General features: G+C 31.7%; 2 protein-coding genes across 2 annotated transcripts in view; both read left to right on the top strand.

The window, feature by feature from the left end:
• Positions 1–2,391: 2,391 nt before the first annotated feature.
• Positions 2,392–13,208, top strand: LOC144848356 (uncharacterized). Its single transcript, XM_078705075.1, has 12 exons — positions 2,392–2,785; positions 2,988–3,937; positions 4,408–4,481; positions 5,552–5,731; positions 6,706–6,905; positions 7,515–7,879; positions 8,285–8,535; positions 8,942–9,169; positions 9,873–10,083; positions 10,795–10,847; positions 11,858–12,137; positions 13,047–13,208. The coding sequence occupies exons 1-12, from the start codon at positions 2,392–2,394 to the stop codon at positions 13,206–13,208; spliced, it is 3,348 nt and encodes a 1,115-aa protein (XP_078561201.1).
• Positions 13,209–13,620: 412 nt separating this feature from the next.
• LOC144849233 (E3 ubiquitin-protein ligase rnf213-alpha-like) overlaps positions 13,621–23,454 on the top strand; it is a 40,866-nt gene continuing 31,032 nt past the window's right edge. The window contains exons 1-18 of the mRNA XM_078706294.1: positions 13,621–13,744; positions 13,891–14,235; positions 14,681–15,297; positions 15,565–15,724; positions 16,177–16,394; positions 16,680–16,811; positions 17,236–17,397; positions 17,774–18,627; positions 18,727–18,854; positions 19,395–19,472; positions 19,964–20,067; positions 20,431–20,569; positions 20,770–20,974; positions 21,209–21,440; positions 21,716–21,874; positions 22,346–22,460; positions 22,719–22,881; positions 23,140–23,314. Coding sequence (XP_078562420.1) covers positions 13,687–13,744; positions 13,891–14,235; positions 14,681–15,297; positions 15,565–15,724; positions 16,177–16,394; positions 16,680–16,811; positions 17,236–17,397; positions 17,774–18,627; positions 18,727–18,854; positions 19,395–19,472; positions 19,964–20,067; positions 20,431–20,569; positions 20,770–20,974; positions 21,209–21,440; positions 21,716–21,874; positions 22,346–22,460; positions 22,719–22,881; positions 23,140–23,314 — 4,044 coding nt within the window. The 5' untranslated portion in view covers positions 13,621–13,686. The remainder of the gene's footprint in view (positions 13,745–13,890; positions 14,236–14,680; positions 15,298–15,564; positions 15,725–16,176; positions 16,395–16,679; positions 16,812–17,235; positions 17,398–17,773; positions 18,628–18,726; positions 18,855–19,394; positions 19,473–19,963; positions 20,068–20,430; positions 20,570–20,769; positions 20,975–21,208; positions 21,441–21,715; positions 21,875–22,345; positions 22,461–22,718; positions 22,882–23,139; positions 23,315–23,454) is intronic.

The following is a 23,454-nucleotide window of genomic DNA, read 5'->3' as shown; positions in this document are numbered from 1 at the left end:
AGGCCTATACAATAATCTCATTGTTGCACATTTTAAAAAATACAAGCATTAATTAATTCGGTCTAAAACAATATTATAAACAATGATTAATTTAAAAAAAGTTATAGTACTATTCGATTGTTATTTGTCAGATAATGACGTTACATAGAAGATGATGACATCAATCCAAGAATTTGTTTGCATTTCACAGCCAATTCCAGCTACTGCAAATGACATGTCTTACACATACTTTTCACACAAAACATAGGTGTGAGCGAATATATATTATTACCACTTGAAGTAACTTCTGCTAACTGGTGGCTTTAAAAAATGGTGATTCTCATTCATCAGATATACATTATTCATTCGTAATAGTTTTATACATGAAAAATGAAAAAAAAAACTTTCATTTTTTAATTATTTGTATTGTAACAATAAACATATCTACGTCAACTAATGTATTGAAAACATTAACGTTGTATTACTGTATAATGTTTTAGTTTAGTAGGGAGTAATATAATTACGACAGCTTTTAAGTTTAAAAGGCAGTTGTGGCTTGTCATACATTAAGCTCTCATTACTTTCGTTTCCGTAATTCTGACCAATTACTGTACTTGGATTTGGGTTAATTCATTATTGATAATAGGTACAACTGTTAAAATGTAAACGTAGTACGCAATGTTGAAGTATAATATCCAAAGTAAATGCAATACAAGATAGCTATTCCTGTGCCTTTTTATCTATATCTAAATTTAAATTGATAATATTTAAAAATATGAAGCCACATAGAAGCTCAGAAACGTTTAATCAATGTGGATTTTACTATTTTCGTATAAACTGAAATGACACATCAAGGGAATTTCCAGCTTTTTTGGAAAATGGAAAAACCAACAGAATAGAGGAAGTGGGCGAACATAATTATTTTTCACAGTAACACAATAGCAGTTTGAAGGAAACCTTTGATCAGATATATTGTAGGTAATTATTTAACCTTTTAGAGTATACTATTATTATTAATAAGTCGCTTTATTATTACAATATATTACTCTTAGCTAAGCCTTCCGTCTGTGTGTGAGGATCGCTACTAATAGTACTATTAATTGGTAAAATTATGGAGTCGCCGTGGACGTGGTGTGTGTGTGCTGGCTAGCTCTGAGCGACTGTAAAATTATTGATTGAGTTCTTAGTATATGATGTAGCCAATCTTTATTGAATTGTAGGACTAGTTTCGTGCATAAGCCTCCAGTACTATGCCTCCATTGATTATTGGCTGCCTTTTATTTAGCCACTAGGCCTAACTAAGGAACGCCCAAAATCATGGTACGCCAACAAGGACAAAATGTTTATCATGACCCTCAATTTGCCTATTATTAATATTATACATTTGTGATGAGAATTGCTATATAGTGCAACTGCAAGGTGAAATCGTGAGAGGTGAAATCGTGAGATGTGAAATCGTGAGATGTGAAATCGTGAGATGTGAAATCGTGAGATGTGAAATCGTAAGATGTGAAATCGTAAGATGTGAAATCGTAAGATGTGAAATCGTAAGATGTGAAATCGTAAGATGTGAAAACGTAAGATGTGAAATCGTCAGATGTGAAATCGTGAGAGGTGAAATCGTGAGAGGTGAAATCATGAGAGGTAAAATCGTGAGAGGTGAAATCGTGAGAGGTGAAATCGTGAGAGGTGAAATCGTGAGAGGTGAAATCGTGAGAGGTGAAATCGTGAGAGGTGAAATCATAAGAAGTGAAATAATTTTGTTCTATGCATTGGCATACATAGATCTGGATTCTCTACCATTTCAAATTGTAATTTTCTGTTTCATCCACAAGAATGGATGTCCTGCAATCTGTTTTCAGTGATAGTCATGGAGATTGCAGACTGCAACACAACCAATAACTAATTGATGTAGGATCAGACAGGTCACTCAAACGTAAGTTTTAATAGGAACTGTGAAGCATGGTTAACGTTTGTAGCTATTAGGATTAACAACAAAATCATCAATGCAAAGGTATTCTATCATAATTTAGCTTCTGAACACTTTGAATAGAACATACAGTACTGGTAATATTAAGTGTAATTTCCAGGCAGGTCCATTATTGTCAAAAGTTTTCTGAGGTCCTTAATATATTAAGGCTTGTCGCCAACCCTTTAAAAAAAAGCTGACGACACTCTTGGTTATCAAAATAAGTTTAAGAATCAATTGGAAACGTCAGGGAGCCAGTATACAGATGTAATGTAAATTATTTCATGCATACTACCTATTTAAGCTGGTCAATCTATGTAACAGTCGGTAACGGTAGTAAATGTAATATAAAATATAGTGTCCCAATTTCTTAATTAGAAGTTTGCATTAATTAAAATTAAAGCTGAAAAATATTTTTCTGTTTCTTTTAGATTGCCAACACTATGGCTTGGAGGAATAAAATTTGTATTTCTGTGAATTGCAAAAGTAAAACTAGAAATAAAAAATATAAATATTGTGATTTCTGTTTTCAAAATATACCATGTTGTGCAAATCCTGACTGCAAAAATAAATTAAAAAACTCAAAGACCTCATTGTGTAAGCAATGTGATAAATCCAAATATGATGGAGATCATACAAGGAAGAACAAAAGAAGCTTCTCTCAGACCACATATGGTTGTACATCTCTTGACAGCACAATAACAGAGAAACCAAATGAAAAGTCTGGTGAAGATCTGAATAAACACAAAAGTGTATGCTTAAGTTGTCGAAATCCCATTGAACCATTTCATACATCCTGCTCTTTATGTGGATCAAGAACTCAGCAGATATCTAAAGGTATAGAATAGATTTGTTTTACTGTCAACTACAGTAATTCCGCTTACAAGAGTGAAGTTAAGTTGGGTACTACAAAATCTGGTTCTTACTCATTAATCATCATACAGTACATGATGCCAATGTGTGACACAACATAAATGATGTGTTCTTTCTATTACCTAAATAGTATTGTTTCTGTAATTCTATATTGTTTTTTGTGCAGAAGCTTCAAGTAGTGAAACAACAATCAAGAGACCTCCTGTAGCAGATGTTGCTACCATAAAGAAAGAGCTAGCTTCAGAAATACATGGGACATCTTTAGGACAAGAGTATCCTTCATCTGGTGACAATTCTAGAGTACATCGTCACAGCACAATAATACACGTAGGTGAAGAGGGGCATGTAGAGAGGCAAGAGTTTCCTACAAACAATCTGTCTGATGGAAGAAATGGGAAGAAAGATATGAATCAAGATGATGATCCAGTAACTGAAACACTTTTAGGCCTTCGAAGTGGAGATACATCAACATCTGCAGACAATAGAATGATGTACTGCATAGAAGGATATGGTATGCATTTGAACAAGATTGAAAATATTATTGTTAAACAACCGGCAGATAACTTTCATAAAAAAACTGTTCAAAAACCCGTTCAATCAAATGTGGTGGTTGCAAAACAGGCAGCTCAAGGAGAACAGACATCTGATTCTAAAAAGAAATCTCAAGGGGAGCAGACAGCAGCTGCAGCAGAGCATCAAACTGTAGCAGGTCAAGAAACTATGGTTGAGAAGACAACCCAAGGAGAGAAGAACACTGCAACAGAGCAGAACACTGCATCGGAGCAGAACACTGCATCGGAGCAGAACACTGCATCGGAGCAGAACACTGCAACAGAGCAGAAAACTAAGGCAGAACAGACTACTGATCCAAAGAATACAACAATAAAACAAACAGAAGACAAATCACCCAATGCACAGCCTTGTGTTTTTGGTAGTCAAAACAGGCCTAGTTCTGTCTCACAAGTAGGGCATGAACTCTGTTCCAGACAAGGTCATTCGTCATCTGCAAATGCCTCTTCAAATGCTAGTCAACTAGCAACAAAATCACAACCAATTGATCCTCTTTCTAATCAAAATGGTGGTCAGCAAAGTTGGGAAGGTTCAGCAGTAGATCAAGTAAGAGTTATGAAGAAACTTTTTATTGGCCCTAATTGATGATTTTCAAAGTGGTCACCACTTTACGACCCTAACACTTTTAGTCGTCAATAATTTGTTTAAGACTGCCTGGTTGTATAAGCCAACATGTTTAATTCCTTCTTTACTTGAAACCAATAAGTACGTCATTTTACAATTCTTTGATATTTACTTGAATCCATGTTTAAATTATATTGCATAGAGAATTTTTGAATGTTAATGTTTTACATTAAATGAACACAAACACACGATTTTCAGTTAAGACCAGAAACCAGACAGGCAAACCAACAGCAAACAGTGGAGACCATTTGTATGCTAAAGCTGCTAACTTAGATATATTTAATAAGAGCATTTTTTTAATTTACCATAAAAAGTAGTGTATTTGTAGTTTTATTTTAAGTCTAGATGTTTTTTATTTTTTTCTGAAAGTTTGACATCTAATTTTTTTCCAGAATGGGAATGATGGAAGAAGAGGAGGTCAGCAATACAAAAAAGATAACTCTAAAGTCTCCACTCAATCTGTTCCGTAAGTAATTACTAGTGTCCAATTTTCAGGTTCAGATATGGTAAATGCCTCTATCAGAAGTTAACGCATTTATTTTTAATAGGAAATTTTCAATTTGCAAGCGCAAGTCAACTGGCACGTCAGTCGTCAACTGCCAAACTGAGTATGTCATAAAACTGCAAAACGAGAGTGATCTCGCGATCATGACGTCCCTTAGATTTTTTTAATGAAGGTCATTTAAATTGTCAAAATTGTAATGAGGTGTCCTGTAGTGATTTGTTTACAGCTGGGTCCTTGTAACAATTGGGACTGCTAATGCTATTCACTTTACTGTAGTACAGTTTCTAGATGGCCTTGTACCACTGGACATCAGTGGTTAAAGGGTCATAAATCATCAGAATTGGTGATTAAGTTTTACACCCCAGTGAGGCTCTCCTCCTACAAACTGTGATTTATCAATTTTTATTGGTTATTTTAATTGGTGTAATACTACATGTTATGGTGTAGGTTAAGTTACATACATAGCCTGGCATAAGCCTGTGTCCTACCAACGGCATAGTGATGGAATAGCATCACAAGCACTAGAGATTCATTAGGTCATTACGTTATATATGAGATTCATAAGGTCATTACGTCATATGTTCACTGGCACATGTAAATGTCCACTTAATGGATGAGTACCAGTCGACTACTACCCATGTGAATGTGAACTTTGCACACATTCACTCAAATCGAAAAGTACCTATTGATTGAGGATGCAACTAGGCTGTCAATTGTTCAGTTTTAGCTATTTTTATCAATTCACTCAATTTCAGTCTTTTATGTGGCAGACCTGCATTCTTGAAAATTACAATGGCAGCCTTTTACTTTTACTGCCAGTGCAACAATACATATTTGTACATAATACTGACTAAAACTACATAAACATTTATAAAAAGTGAGTTAAAATCTATTCAACTTCACTTGTCACAAACTCTCCATATACTAGCATTATTGTTTAATTATCATCTGTATTCTAACTGTAATTAGTTAACTAAGTACTGTGGATTTTATAAAAAGTATTAAAGTTGTATTACCAATATTTGTTATAGCAAAGAAAACGTACCATCCGCTTTGAGAGATAAACAAGGTGGGATGGTAAAAATATACTTTCATGCAATTCTTACACCTGAATTCAAATTCAACGAAACTACTGATGCCGTATACATTCGTTTTGGATCTCTGGAACTAGGTAATTTTAAGTATGACGCAGTTAAAATGATTCCAAACAAGTAAGTAGTACAGCGTTATATCTTATTTAATTGAATGCTTTTGGAAATTCATGATTATACATATTTTAACCAAAATATTGGTATATTGATTGCATATGTCTCTTGTTATGGGTGCTTAGTTGACCTATCATTTTTTAAATTATAATTTACATTAGTTGTATGTCATCAGATCTATACGTTTGTATTAAAACTGCAAAATGAGTAAATGTTGCCAAAAAAATGCAGCTCTTTAATTACTTTATATCTGTTTGTACAAAATATATTTTTATATAAACACAACAGGCAAAGACCATTAATTCCAAACCGCCCGGTGAGATACTGAAAATGTATTAATTAATTTGAAACGATAAGATTAGGAAATCTGTGAGAATGAGAAAAAGTTGCCCAACCAAGATTCGTACCTGGAACCTTCTGCTTGATATGCAGATGCCCTAACCATTAGACTACTGGGACTTTTATGGTATTGTTCAAAGACGATTGGATAGCGACTCTTTAACAGGCATCTGCTATGGTAGGCTAAAGATATAAATGTGCTGTGCGTCCGTATTGAGTATTATTATGATGTTGAAAAAGGTTTATTGAATCTAAATTTGTGACATTCAGGCAGATTACTTCATTAAAAGCTAAGCAATAATATAAAGTTTGAACCCACAAGTATAAAATTCAGTGCCTACAATCTGATAATGCCTACAGAAATAAGGTGTATGCTATCCTATGACCTGAAGTTCATATGTCTAGTTCCTGGTCTAATGACATATTATACATGCATGCAGTAAAAAACAAACATCAGGTGATAATTTTTACTGTTGTGGCCATTAATTGTTAATTACATTTGTGTGGGTGTTTTCAAATTTGCATCCCTCTCCATAACAATGATTTGGTTTTTGAGCTGTGATTGTGTTGTATTTAACAATCTATAGTTAGTATGTGATCTGCATTTGTTATCATTGTTATTATTTTCTATTTCATTTCAGATATATGCACAAATACGTGTTTATGGCAGGTGAACTGGAAATTAAACCATGCTATCTCAAATTTGACTTTCTTCCCTATAAGTATTGTCTTGTTAGAAAAAGTAAGAAAGAATTTAGTTTTGAATTTCTTTACAATCAGAACGGAAAAAGAATTGTCAACAGAGCTCTGATGACCAAATCGATGAATCTAAAGGCAGGAGGTACAATATAATATATTTATTTTTTGATATACACAATTTGAACACTAATTAATAATATACTGTTTCTTTCAATAAATTGTGTGTACAGTATATCCTCTTCTTATGGGCATATATTTACTGATATTTTAAATGCATTACAACATCCTCTAAATTTCTACCTGTTGGTTTCCTACCATAATAATAATAATGATAATGACGATGATGATGACGATAATAATGATAGTAATCATGAAAGTGTATACCTGTAACATACATTTAGTAATATCCAAGGAATTATTTCAAATAAAGAATACTGCGATCTTATTTTATTAGTAAAATGTTGCAATTCCATATTACAAATCCTACAGCAATCTAAGACTAAGTAGCTACAGCTTAGAAAGCCCAAACTGTAGCGAACCATTCAGACTTCCAACACAACCAGTAACAGGCTCAATAGTTGAATTAAAGATGACGCACAAGACATTCCTGGCAGTCAAATTTCAGATTGTGTAATTTACAAATTGAGCAAGGATTTGCACAATTTCAAATGTTGCAAATTATGCTTTAACAATAACATAAAAATCAGCCTTGTTGATGAATTAAATAATCTTGTTTTCTTTCTTTACATAGCAATTTGGCATCAATATGATAACATGATTCACCATCGAAAACTAAAAGATCTCATGAATAACGCATCTGGTGGACAAAAATCATTATTTGGACGAGCAATAGAACATGTCACTGAATTCTTTTTTGGTGGTAGTACAATGTCAAACTTTGACCAGCGTATTGCAGCAGACTATAAAGAAGGTTTGTTGTCATACCTTCCTGCTTGGGAAGGCTTTGTGTGTGCAAATGCTGATACATTACAGAAGCCTTGTGAAGCTATTAAGAAGTTCATTGATATTGCTACAAGTATGAAAGGAACACATACAAACCTCAAGGATTCACCAGAAATAAAAGTGTGGGTTCCTAATGGATATTCATCTCATCAGGTACAACATTTGTTTATATCGTTCGAAGTGTATTAATGACAGGAGAAAATATAAAGAAAGAAAATAAGAAAAAAAGGAGGTTAAATAATTTAAAAAAATTATAATGAAGCATTAATGTTTAATGACATATGAAATTGATGAAATTTAATAAAAGTGTGGTACTTCACACAAAAAAAAAATGAAAAAGGTACAACATGTTTTAACAAATTAAGGTCACGTTGTTTTCTATTTTTTTGTTGTCAGATGGATTATAGATCTTGTTTCTATGATGTGTATTCTATACTGTGATCCATTGTTGTTTTATTTATTTTGCTTTTGTCAATTAAAAATGGGTTTTATCTGATTTGAAAAAAAAATGGACTAAATTTATAGAAACAACTGTGTACTTTGTTTCTTTTTTAACAGGTTATTTGTCAGCATCTTGCACCAAAGATCAACCAGCTAGGAAGTACTTTTACTTCAGATAATGATGCCATCATTGAAGTCTTGACGTCTGCATTAGCTATTGTTCACATACTTATAAAGTCTAGCATCTATTTGAATCAACCAGAAGTAAATAATTTACTACATGCATTGCTCATACCACCCAATTTGAGCAAACATCAGTATGACTTTATTATTAAAAAAGTCAAGGAGGAGTTTGCTCCTATATTTCAGTAAGTAAAATAATATTTTATGTTATGTATTTAGACACATTTAGCAAAGGATTACCAATAGCAAATTAATCACTGTCCTATCAGATAGGTGGTAATCCCCCATACAGGGGCAAATATTGTATTGATGGTGTAATAATAATTAATAGTTTGATTTTAACATAAAATGTCTTCCTACATTCATTGACTTTCTTACAATGAATCTACAGTATAGATATATATCTAGAACACCAATATTGTTTTTTTTGTCAGTTTTTTAAATTACATGTGCCATTACTGCAAGAAGTAATTGTAAGAAGGTTACTGTAGTGAAACAAATACTATTGATTGACCAAATGCAAATAATTTACAAAAACATTTCAACACCTAAAATTGTTAAAGAAATGTAATGCCCCTTTTTTAAAAACAGAGATCTAATCAAGTCACTTGAATCCTGGTGCAAGAGAATAATGACATCAGATAGCAATTATGATGCCTCTTGGTTGCTGGTAATGCCTCTTTTGCACTTTTTACGAGTTGACTCTAAGCCAAACAAATGGCCTGCAAGTTTGGATAAACATAATTACAATGAAGAGCAGGGGATGAAATATAATGAGATGAAAGTTAATGAAAGTGAAATGCATCAAAATAGAACTATGTAAGTAGATTTTTTTCATACAGTTATTAATTCAATACATTTTTTGTTTGGAAACCATACAACAATCTTGTTACTGTGATTCGTTCTTTCTGTAGAATCTCAATCAATAGACTTCATTTCGTTTCATGGAATGATTAGAGGCACAAGAGACAATGGTTTCTGATCTCTTGTATTAATTATATCAATACACTCTGAATGGTTGACCAGTAGACGGAACATAGTTTTCTACATCCAGTGCCATATTGATTGTTCTTTGGAAATATACCTTGTGAAACCCTTAGCCCATATTGATCTAACATTAGAGGAAGACCTGAATTATTTCATTCACATACAGTACTTTTTGACCTAACAACAAAAAGCAAATATATATTACATAATTAATCTTTATTTTAAAAAGAAAGAGAAAGAAGTATAGTACTTTATTATACTGTATTTCCATCTAAATCTTTATATAATTAAATTACATATTTCTTTAGTATGGTGTAACATTTATAATAAAAGCACGTTATATGTTTTTTTTTCTTTATAGAACTTCTTTTACTCAAGTAATATTTTATTTTAGTACTCTGTTTGTCTACTTTAATTTAAATACTTAGTTTCTAATATTAATCGCAATAGTTTTTTATCTTTCTTTTTGTCAATTCTTTTGTTACTATGCACCGCATTTGCATATTTATACATTAATTTTAATCTTTATATTTAGGGAGCAATTGCCAGGAATACTGAACAAACTTCAACATCTTTTTGAAGTTGATTTTCTACTTCAGTCAACAATTTTGTCGTCAATGAGCCTAGTTCAGCTCACAGAGATCGTTCGCATTGCCAGTTTTAATTTTTACATAACATGTCGTGCAGTTGCGCGTATGGTTCACCAGATTTTTGTTAGCCATCAGTTGGGCTCAGATAAAATTCAGGTAAAATTACTTATCTACACTATAAAACTAATTTGATAGAAATACAAATGTTAATTCTTGAATTATTGTACGTATGTAATATTTTACCGAAAAGAATAAAATTAAAAATAAGTAGACATTCCACAGAAAAAAAGTGTGATTTGCCCAAATATGATAGTGATGTGACACCAATAGCAATAGTGTCCATATATGGGCACATCACATCACAAAGTTTGATAGTGTAGACAGAGCGTAACATTGAAATGGGTGAATGAAAGATACTGTGGAATGTCTACTTATTTTTAATTTTATTCTTTTCGGTAAAATATTACATATGTACAATAATTCAAAAATTAACATTTGTATTTCTATTTAACAAAATTAAATTGAGATTGCACTTTAATTACTTAATAAACATAATTAAATGTTGGTTTTATCATAATTTATTGGAATCTAGAAATTTACATAAATATTCAAAATTGTACACATTTCATTATCAAAATCATTATTGCACTAAGATTTAAAAAATAACAACAATGCTTTAATTGTAACCTTTTTAATAATTAGTTATAATTATGTTAAAGTTTGGTCACCTTTTTATTCATATTTATTTTGTTTTGTTATTTTATTTATTTTCCAAAAGTTTTAAAAAAATTTTTATTATTAATATATGATAATTTTTTGTAACATATCTCATCTAACATCTGATATATAATTTTCTTTGACATGCAGGAGTTTCAGACTGTCCTCTCAATTATAATTGACAAAATGAAAGAGATGGAAAGGTATGTAATGTTTTTTTTAAGACAAAGGTTATAAGTTAATTTTGATATGGAATAGGTTTAGATGAAATAATACTATATTTGCATGTAATGCTAAAAGGAACTATTGTAATCATTTTTCTATGTGTGTGTAGACAAATAGGATTCTGTTTTTCGAGTTATGTGCGAAACAAACTAAAAACATGACATTTACTTATTCACTTTGTAAAAGTTGCATGGTTTGGAGATTCCTACTTCTATGTTCATCATTCCATAAGTGTGTTGACAAGTATTAATATCTTATCCTACTCAAAAGGTGTACTTTTTTATTGTTTGAATAGGACAATAATAAAGTTACAGTCCTTATCCTAAAACTTAAAGAGTTTGTTCTACAAATTATCAGTTTTTTTATTGTATGTGCTTGGGAAATACATTATATTTTGTATATTGCTTTATGACCACTCAGAAACTGGTATCTTTCATTTATATCACTGGTATATTTATTCAATAATTCAATTCAACATAACATTTAGCAGCAGGAAAAAAATATCCCGCTGAATTGCACTTTGATAACAAAAGGATAACAATAAACACATTACAAATTAATAATTAACTGTACTAAATATGATAAAGGACTAGTCTTGTGGCGCAGAGAGTTACAATTGATATTACATATCCTATCAGCATTGCGAGTAGGCCTATAATATTTATGAATAGTATTACCTCTAAGCGGAAGAAGTGAGAACTTGGAGTTGGGATTCAAAATGGATTTCGCAAAGGATATACAAAGTCTCTACGCCTTTCACTAATGCTGTTTAGACGCAATACAATCATTATCATCATAATCATTATTTTAGGAAATATAATTTCTTCATAACAAAATTTCTTATCTTTCTTTTTCCTAGAACAAAATCATTTTATTTGTATAGTATTTACTTGCAAATATACATATATTTTACCAATACTAATACAAAATGTAGAAATAGGTGTGATAATTTGAAATAATACTGAATAATTGTTTTTTTATTGAACAGTTCAGGCAACGAACTTACTGAACATGATTACAAAGCAACACAAACTATCTTAGAAGCATTGCTATGTCTTAAACGTTGTCCTAATAAAGACAATTTTACAACAATTATGTTGCTGCTGCAGTTGTTTGTTGTAAGTGTAGACAGATGTGTAGCTCGATCTAATTCAGATTCAGCATCTCATTTGGTTGAGACAATGAAAGTGTATATAGCTGATGCCAGAGAACTTGTTAAAAATCTGATAAAGAGTTTGATAGAGAGCAATGGTTATTCAGATTTCACAGTAAGTACTGAAAACTTATACAATACCTGCATCACACAGTTAAGTTGCAATCACTGCAGAAACTTCACTTCTATCATTTTATACTGGAAAAAAAACTTGATGTACAATTCTGCAGTAATCATTTTAAAATCAAAAGAAATTTCTATTTTTAATAAATTTAGAATGTTTAATTAAAATATTTTCCTTTTATATTTACAAGATTGGATTGATCAATAACCTGTTCAGTATAGGTTTCAGTCATAAAGATTTTCAAGAAATATGGCACAACGTTTTGTACACAAGTTTACAAGAAAGCATCAGATCGGTAATAGTTTTTTTTTTATCTTTACAAAATCTTTTCAGTAGTACAGTATTATAAAATGATAATATTTGCAAAAAATTTCGTAATATCCCATAATAGTAGAAAACCAAATTTAAATGTATACATGCCTTTGAAAACAATAGTATGTCTAAATTAGAAGTTTGCCATCATTTAAAATTGCAAATACCTCTCATTTCTGTTTAGTTTTATCTCTACCAGATTCTTCATAAATTGTTTGGACATCTCCAACTTGGATTCATACTTTGATACCAAATTATAGAATTAAGAATGAATTAATTTCCACATATTTTTTCAATGAGCCAAACTGTAATTAAAAGGACTTCTCTGAAAGATTTCCATTAGCTGGAGTGTGTGGTGGAGAAACCATCGTAGTTGAAGGCTACTGCTCCACTAGCTATACTATTACAATTTGTTTGTATTTTTTTTTGCATGTGGTACATACAAAGTTAAATAATAGTTTCAAAATTCCCAATCAAACTGGCGCAGTTAGTACATTTATATGTACAATCCCTTTCACCTAGTCTCTGAAAGACCCCGCATCTATTGCTGTTTAGTTTTTAAAAAATTGATAATGTAATTGATTGTAGAGAATCCAGACAAACAGAGAACAAGAAGTGGTAACATTTTATTGCAATACAGAATTTCGCAATATAGCTGGAAGAATTCAGGAAGCCTTTTCAGAAGCAGCATTTGGTGTCATAGATAAAGTTATGGAGGTAAAGTATCTTGTACTGTATAAACAAAACTAAACAAATGCAAATTTCTAGGATCTTTATTTTGCATAGGCCCTACTTTTTACTTGGTATACATTAAAAAGATAAAAAATGTACACCTATCAATGTTGGCTTAGGATTTAAAGATAAATACTGTTGCTTTAACAATTTTTGAAACATCCTGATTTTGAATATTTTTGCTTATTTTTATCAAGCCAACAATACTATTTTTATGCAACGGCTCAATTTGTAAACATGGAACATCAACTAGATCTATCTACACTGTTCTGTAGGCTTTATGAAAAGTGTTTTGGTCTCTAATAGAAATCACACTTGATTTTATTGGAGAAAAACTCAATACAATTTCTTAAATGTGTATCACATAATATAGGGTACTAGTGGAGAAAACATTATGTCCAGTCTCACACATGGACTGCCTTTATCATCTGAAGCAACCAAATATGGTGAATTATTCTCTCATCTGCTTAAAAGCTCACTATCAAAACCAGATGCCATGACACTTCGGTACCACCTACAATGGAAACCACTTGCCAATTTTCTTAAAATGACAGGTATGACAGTATTAATGGATTTTTTATTCATAAAAAGTAATCTATTTTTTAATGAATATTTATAACATTATATGTTTTGTAAGATTATGGGAAAAAAACTGTTGGACATCATAATATGTATACATACATTTTTATACTTTTTTCAGTTAAGGGCAAAAGCAGCATTGCTTTAACTGAAACAGCCCAGTCTTTGCTCTTAAAAGCTAAGTCTTTGATGGAAGATTGTGTACTGGACAGCATTTTCAGCGGCTCAGTTAAAGTAAAAGATCTTAAATTGATTCTAGAGAAGAAAGAACAATTTTTCAAACTCACTGATGTCATGGATGTTGCAGGAATTGCAAAGAAATACTTACCACATTATGCTAATAATAGCAATATTCAGTTTGATGTGTTGGTGCGTAGTGTAGTTGAGCAGCGAGAATATGAACTGAAAGCTTTTGAGGATTTTTCAATTAGTGTTGCTGTAATGATGACTATGTGCAGAGACATCGGTAAATTTGAGATTCTAAAATAATGTATCTTCCAAATGTAATAATATTCAAGTAGTAATTTGAGTTTAACCAGTCTTTTGGTCTTCTTACCATTATAATATAGATCATAGTAATCGTTAATATAACTTGAATAATATGGGAATGTACAGTAGTATAAAAGAATGTTTTTGAGTTGAAGAGAATATTTGTTTACATCATTTCGAGATAGATTTATTGATCCCCATTAATCAATAACACCCATAAAGATTCTCTAGGTTGAAATAAGTTTTTGTTAATTGCAATAGAGCACACCTTTCTACGTAGTACAGTATATATGCACTATACTATATACTCACTCAAACATAAATAAAATGTATGCATGTAACCTGTCATTTCATCCATTGTGGGGTTGGAACCTAGGACAATAACAAAAATAGTATGATGCAAAAACGTTTTTTTTTTATAGAAGACAGCAGTGGAAGGAAAACTCAGATAGTGGATGTAACAGAAACTGAGAAATTATTTAAAATGAATAAAGACCCACTAAAGTTAAATGAGTTATGCTGCCCATCTGACATCCAAATGTGTATGTTGAGTATGTTGACATCCCCAAATATTACATTCTTCAATTTTTCAAATGAAGTAAGTGAAATGCTCCCTGAAATTCGAAAGGTTTATGACAGTTCAATCTTCCGACACTTCTGGAACATGAGCGTCTGTAGAGAGTTAAGGCAACGAGGAGAAAGTGGAAAACTGATGACACTGGACAATGTGGAGAAGAGAATATGGCAATATGTAAAGAAAGAGTTACATGACTTCTGTCAATCCTTGATGCTTGGTAATATCACATTAAAGTCTATTGACAACAACTTACGTGATATCTCTGATGAAAACTTGGAGTCGCATTTCAAAATCTTTGAATCTCACCACTTTCCAGAGTACTGGATCAAAAATCGTTGTGATCTAATCCGTCTCTATCGACAAATTAACAGATGTTTTGCAACAGCCAAAATTATCCAGGAGATCCATGAAACTTTTCAACTGAACGGAGATTTAAGTGCTGTAAACATGTTGTGTTCATTGGTGGTAAGTTATTTTATTTTTAGTAGACGATGCGTTTTTAAAAATATTTAACAAATGTTTGTGTCTACAACATTCATGAATAGTTTTTTTTCTTCTAGATTTGAGCTTTCTAGACATCTTGTTGTTTTATCAGGTCTTTTAAAGTATTCATTCTAAATGTGGAATCATGATTCACTTTTACATGCACAAGGTCAGCTTAAAAGTTTAAGTCATTTATAAATATTAAATTAATACATTTTGAATTCTTATTGTTATATGTACTTTCAGAACAAAACAAATTTCAAACAGACACTTTTGAAAAATGTGAATAGTGGTATGACAAAAGTCTGTAAAGAGCTTGAAAATGTGACAAGAGAAGAGAGTGAATGTTTGCAAACACTAATGAAAAGTAAAGACCTTATTAGTTGGATAAAAAAGGAAATAAAAAGTAAGTATATATATGTTTTGTGTCCTGTTTTATTTACAAACTTTTAAAATAAACAATACTTTGTTATTACATGCCTGTGCTTGTCAATAGTCAACTTGTCAAATTAATAATTGGAGTTGAATTACTCAATGCCATAATGCATGAGTGAATATGAATAGTATTGTTCGAATGAAAGTTCATATGTGCCGGTAACTAGATTAAATGGTTTAAACTAACTTACAGCACAGTAGATTCAACATACCACAATTTGACACAATTTTCGACACAAGGTATATTGAATTTAAAGCTTGTTTAAACTATTTAATCTTGATAGTATTGTTAATTAATTACACGCTTGTCATGCGTTTATACACAAACGTGTGAGCTTGGTATATGATATGTAGTCAGTACTGTAGTTGAAAGATACATTTCAGAGAGTTTTTGACAATTCACATTACTTTCAATTTGTATAGGTGTGCAGGAATTGAATGTGTTTGTAGATTTGGCAATGATCCAAGCTGGGGAAACTCCAATGGAAGTTGACAGAGTTGCCTGTCTCCATCAGGTTGCAACTGGTTATTCTGCTTTTATTTTTAATCTTACTAAAGATTGTGATTTTGAAAAGCTCATAAACATCTGCAAACAAACATGGAAAGCTCTGAAAAATGATCCACAATTGTCAAGTAAACTGGTAATCACAAATTCATTATTCTACATGTGTTGTAACAACTATTTATTGAACTTTCTTTAATGCAAGAAGTAAACAAAAACAATAGCAAGCACATAATGTCAATTACAGAATTGGCATAAATGTTATGAGGTTTGTAATGGGATTGTTTTTGTTCTTAAAAATTATAAATAAATAGAACTTTTCTTGTACATACTTGATTATAAGCAATCTATTGATACTTAGATAGACTTATTTCGACCTGGATATGACAATCTTGGTAACTGTCTGTTTTGTTATTTATTATAGTCGGATATTTCTGATTACATGGATTGGCTGAAGGGTATTAAAGAATCACATGGTGCAATGGAAGTGACTTCAATACAGGAAGTGGAGAAAATTAATTCAAAAGGGATTTATGAAATTGGCAAATTAACCAAGGTATAATATAACAAGAACATTGAGAGATTACTCTGCCAAGAGCTGAGTTTCAAAATTAAAAATGATTTTTAAATGTTAAATAAAGTCTATAGGCTTAACAGGTAGTTGTCTGTAGTGTAATAAATATATTATGTTTCCAGTCAGTGATCACAAAAAGTCACAATTCGGCCATAATTTAGCAGCCTAAAAGTAGTCCAGAATTGGGATCATGTGGCCGTATTCACCAATCACATTTAAGACTCGTCAAGAGGCTGTGTGAGTTGGCCTTTAGAAATTCACCAGAATTGGGAGGGTGTGGTGCGGCCAATGCATGGAAGTACTGTAACTAAATGTTTTGCTATCGTCACAGAGACATGTGATTACATGGTAAATAAAAATGGGCATACATAATGCAACAGATAACTTTATTGAAATGTTATTTTAGGGAAGTTTACAGCTTCGTGTTCCAGCAACAAGGTGGAGAATTGGTAGGGAAAAGATTTACACGGTTAAAGAACTGAAAGATCTACAGAGTAAGTTGATGCTTGTTGCTGGCAAGGCCCACAGAACTACTGATGCAAAAGAAGAAATTGATCGCTTTGTAGAGGTAAGGATGTGGTAATCCTTCAGAGTGGGTTGTTACAGCTATTGAAACTTGAAACCGAATTACTACACAAACCACATAATGTATGTCAAAGGGCAATCAACATTAACTGTCGTAATGATACATCCAATTTTATCAACAGTAGTCCTACTGTGTTATTTAACAATTTCAAATATATTTATTAATTATTATTATTATAGTTTCCTTCCATCCAGTAATACATTATAGTTACACATTGAAAAAGTCATTATGTCCTTATAGACTTTATTTATTTTTGTTTGATATATTTGTTTATTATATGTAAGTATGCTTTACTCAAACTTCCTACACCACACTTTCACCTGCATGAAATTATGCAAATTATTTGTTCTTTTCATAGATATTTGATGGGGCTCAGGATCTGGAAGCATACTATCACAAAATGTGTGCATCAGGAAATATACACTTTACAGATATGAAGATTTGTCTGCATTGTAATAAGGACAGTGAATTCAAGGTTCTTGTAGATTTCTGTGTCATTGACCTGAAACCTCTGTTTGGTAAAAGAAAGCTTACAGATATTTTAAATGAGTTGCTAGTTTTTCTGAAAGAAAGTCTGAAGGAATGGTATGATTATATCGATGAAAGAAGAGAAGATTTGTATCATCTCAATTTTTACACGACAAAGCAACTTGTGATTCTGCAGCATGCTCTCGCAAAGTTTGGAAATGAAGATGTTCGTCCAGAAGTATATGCACTACTAAGTCTTGTGAGACCAAATTGTACAGTTCAGGATTTGAGAAGAGCAGTTGCTGAGTGTTCTGAAGAAACCGATTCAAGTATTGAAGAGGAAACTGTAAACGAAGATGCCACATCGGAAGATGTTGTAATCAATGAAAGCAATGAACAACTGATTACCTTCTGGGATGAAATGAAAGAAATGGTTGATGAACAACAGACGATGGCATATATAGAGGACAAGAAGCCACTTAGTATTGAAGAAGCAGTTGAGTTTATTTTCAATAGTCCTTATGAAGATGAAGTCTTAGAAGTGTTGGTGAAGAGATTTATTGATAGAGTTGGTTGTTGTCTGTCTGATCTAAGAAATGATGATGAAGAATTCGGGAATGAAGTAGCACAGGATACTTTTGATAGCAAAGAAAATGAACAAAAACCATTCAGTCTTCAGAATCGTGGCTTGGGAACTGAAAATGTCAGGAAAGATTTGTTAAAGGGAATGAAAGCAATCAAAGGGTGAGTTTCATGTTGTATAAAAGGATGATTTGTTAAGAACTTGAATCTTGTATCGTATGAATTGGTGATAGAATAATTTGGAATAATATTCTTTTTCAGAACTCTTGTAAAAAAGCTTAAACATCTATGGAAAAACTATCTAAGCTCAACAAAGTCTGTAGACTTATCTGATTATGTTAGTCTTGAGACACTTGGGAAGCTTCTGTACTGTTTGGCTTCATTAGATGGTAAGTCAAGTTTGCAATAACTATGGTTAAAACCTTAAATTATGATGATTGGGAATGTAACTTCAGATAAAAAAATATACCTCTTTGAACATATTTTTTGTATTAAGGAATGTAAATCTAGAGCATATTTTAACCCAATAGATGCAAAGTCGTCTAAAATTGTATTGGAATAAATGATTGGAGGCACTAATTTACATTATTATTATTATACATAACTGGAAGTGTTGTGATTTCCTTTTTTATGTTAATTTACTTCACTTACTACTATGTATGGCAGCCCAGGCAATTTAGACCAAATGTGCGTGTGTGTATATTTTGATCACCACAGAATAGGCCTACTACATCAGATAGACTACTGTAGGCCTACAATAGGCTAGAACCACTGCTGTGATAGGTAAAAAATGATGTAACTCATACAAAAACATAGTGACATCATTGTGGTTCACTTGCCAGTTACCTCTATTAGGAGATTACAACTTCAATTCATCTTTAATGTTCATGAATAATGTATAATCAGGTTTTTCTTTTTCTTTTTTTTAGATACAACAAATACAACAACAAGAACTTTCCCTCAAGTATTTCAAATAGGACATACTAACCTCATTGTTAGCCCTGCAAGTAAGTACGACAGTACAGAATTTAGTTATAGATCTGGCATTTTCTTTTTTAACACAATTATTGAACTCAAGTTGTTCCATATTATTTTCAGTTAAACTAGCGTCCTCACAATACAACATAAATGTTTGTGAATAATCTTTGATAATGATATTGACACCACAAATATCTTTGTGTTTGTACTGATACATACACATTCGAACACACCAATTTAAGTAATGCTACTGTACTTTGAAATTGAAATTAAAATGACCCCTACCATTAAAATTTTAGGAATCCTGTTTATAAAACATATCTTATTTCATTATAAAGCAAAGAGCTGCATAGGCAGAGTAGACAGGAAAAATAAAATTAAAATAAGTTAAAAGACCTCAATAGAATTTTATTAACACAACATGTTTGAGACATAGCTTGTCATCATCAGGTGAAGAAACTCTAACAAATGATAACATTTCATTAACAATTAAAATGCATCATGTTGTTTATGTTAACAGGAAATGTTCTTAACACAGTACTGTCTGTTTACATGGAAAACAATGAATGCCTCCCAAGTTATGATGAAGTGCTACTGTGCAATTCTACAACCAGTCTAGAAGAGGTAATGCAAAATCTTAATTTTTTTTTTGTTTTTTTGGTTGGTTGTCTAAATATCTAACACATACAAAAAAAACCATGAAATAAGACTGAAAAAAAATGACACAGAAGAATTATTTTCACTGTTTTGTTCTTCAGCAGTTTGGAGCCTTCAAAACAGAGCTTGCCAAAACAGAACTCAAAAGGCTTTCACATACACAACATAAAACTATGAGGAACTTAACTTAAATAGAAGACAGGTCATTCCCTCACACTGCTTCATCTACTGTGATTACTGCAGATATATTGTTTTCTTCTGCATTTTTAAACTTTTTAGCTTCAAATTTTAAAAAAAGAATAACACACTTTCCCAAACCTTTTTCTACAGGTTGTGTTACTATGGCGACGGGCGGTAAATGGTAATAATAAAAAGACATACTGCCTTGTGAATGCTGATGTTTTGAATTATGATGTCAGTGTTGAAGCTGTTAATAAGCTTGGTTATTTAATGAAGGGAAAAAATGAAGGTACAGTATGTAGAACCTGATCACACATATCAGTGCATGCGAACAAAATAAAAGTATTGACAATTTCAATTAAAAATTAAAATAAAATACTACTGCTACTACTTCTAATAGTTATAATAATGTTTTTAAAATGACTATATGCTATCTCCTTACACTTTGTGTCTCAGGATTATGTAATTTTTTCTTAAATTACTTGCTAGGTTTCAAGCTTGTGATTATTTGTAATCGTGAAAGAGAAGACCAATCTCACATGGTGGCAGCATTTAACTCTTATCGCATTTCATCAGACAAACAAACTTGCAGAAAGCGAGAGGAAATTCAAAGTTACCTTTATGAACAGTTCATTCAACAAGTTAATCTAACAAACCAAGGACTGACACCAGCAGCAATTTTAACCAATCAAAGGTTAATTAGATTAAATTTATAATTAAGTAGAATATTGATATTCAATAATGATTTTAATTAATCGTTTTTTACAAATATTTATTGTATTGTATTAAAAACTGTAATCATAAATAACTAAATCTTTCTCTTTATAGTTAATTTTTAGATTATAATTACATAACAGTCATTGTACAATAAACAGTGAATAAACCATTATTGTACGTTTTAAAACATTTTATTCTGCCACTCTTATAGAACGTGTGTACAGGCTATTTCTTCTAACAGACCTGGTGTTGGAAAATCGCTTCTAGTTCAACGGTACAAAGAGCGAATTGCTTATGCAGGCCAGAAACAAAATTGCAGCATCACGGTCCCTTTACAGACACTTAGTGTTCAAGAGCATGAGATTGCAAAGAAATTAATCGGAGAGATTCAAAAAGTTGATTCAATCTTTCCTCGGATTTTCCATCTAGATATATCACCAAATGTGAGATACTACGTAATTTATTTAATGCCATCTAGTCTCTGTAATTCTGTGTTTTGCAGTTGGTCAACACAAAAAAGACAAATAAAAACAGTAATTAATTACAATCTACAATTACAACATCTACAAGAAATTGACTAACTTCAAACAATTTCTTACATCGTAACAATTAGAAAATAAATATTAAAATAATCTCTTAAAAGAACTATAATAAATAAAAATAGATTTATTGCGAATTTTAAAGAATTCTGTTATAATTACTTGTTATCTTGTTGTAGGTGTGTGTAGCTAGTTTGAACAATTTCTTGTTCAATCTTCTTGTACTAAACACAATATGCTGCTCCGATGGCTTTGTTTGGCGAAGACAATTATACGACCTTTATCTAGTAGAGGTCACTCTTGACCCCAAGGAAGCAGAATCTGAGGATGATAAGAAGGTCTGTTGTCACTTGTCTTCTTCTCTTTTTCTTTTTGAACTTAAAATAATCAGTATTTATAATTGTCTAAATCTGGAGATATTGTATCTGCACTACTGTAGGGTAATTTTTCTGCTAAAAGAAATGTGAATGGCTTGAGACTTGTAACACTAACGCAATAATTTTAGACTTTTGGGCCCGCGTTCATGATAGGGGAATATCTTTAGTGCTGGACTATCTCTGGGATTTAGTCCTGGACTATCCTAATTGGTATTCACGAAAGTCCTGAACTAAACCTGTAAAATCGCCAAAAGATAGTCCACCCAAGGGTTAGGTATAAGGAAGTTAGTCCTGGACTATCTAAGAATAGCTCGAAAAAAATGGCAGCCTGAGGTAAGGTACTGTAGGTTACAAGTGTGAAAACTTTAAAACCATGAATACGGGCCTTGATTATTTGAGTCTTTTATTTATAATGAATTTTATTTCACTTAGAATGATCAGAAATTCGTCAAAGAATGTTTCTATGAGATTCTCCCAACTGTTTTGTGTCGACCACCAAGAGAGGTACTCAGGTTGGAAGTGCAAAAAGCTAATGAACAATTAACAGGTATAATACACATTTATTATGCAGACAACTGAATGACAACCTTAACAAGGACTTTAAGAAGAAATCATAATCTGTTCATCAAATCTACAGTATCCCTGACAACCAAAACATGGGCATCAATTTATCTTATTTGTAATCTAATCTATTGATATTATCTGTTATTACACAATTACCAAAGAGCTATTGCTTTTTTAACCACTTTTTAATTTATAATGAATAACATATAAATCATCATAATATGATTTTTCTTTGTTGAAGATTTTAATGATCCCTTGATGGACGATCAGCAATTCCGAAGTTCAAGTTTCCAACTCCCGTATCGTTATCTAATAGGACTTGAGCAGGATGCAAATCTAGATAACTTTAGGTTTAATAAAAGGGTTTATGGAACTCATGCTGAGTGCCTGGCAACACTACTAAGGTAAACAATCTACTATAACCTATTTTAGTAAGGATAGTAATAAGTTGTTTTTTAGTTTTCTGTTAAACCAAAATAACAATTTAAAGGTAGGTTTGCGGTACATCAAGGAAATAAAGTATGGTTGAAAATGTCTCAACGTTTTGGTATGCTACAATCGTACATTTTAATAGTATTACAGCATCTTTAATACGAAAATTAACTTGTATGTTAACTGTTTATCAAGTAAACCTCATGCTGATTTTACATGTTTTTGTCTAGACATTGTGGTCTTCGTAATCCATCATGGTCCGAGTTATGTCACTTTGCTCGTTTTCTTGAAAAACAATTAGAAGCTTGCGAAAGCTCTAGTTTTTGTGACCCTGCCATGCTGGCTGACACAGGACTGAATGGTTTTAGAACATTTGTTGTCAAGTTCATGTTGCAGATGTCAAAGGTTGTTTTTTTTTTATTTTAACATCTAGCCACAATTTGGTTTAGGTGGCTTGTTTCTGCCTGATCTTTGGCCTAATGGAATAATTCATTAATATATTATTCCACATTTTTCTTTCTCTGCATATTATTACTGATTTCTAT

This window comes from Antedon bifida, chromosome 7 (assembly GCF_963402885.1).
Source record: "Antedon bifida chromosome 7, ecAntBifi1.1, whole genome shotgun sequence".
In the NCBI taxonomy this organism is placed as follows: domain Eukaryota; kingdom Metazoa; phylum Echinodermata; class Crinoidea; order Comatulida; family Antedonidae; genus Antedon; species Antedon bifida.
This window is presented reverse-complemented; position numbering and strand designations above follow the sequence as displayed.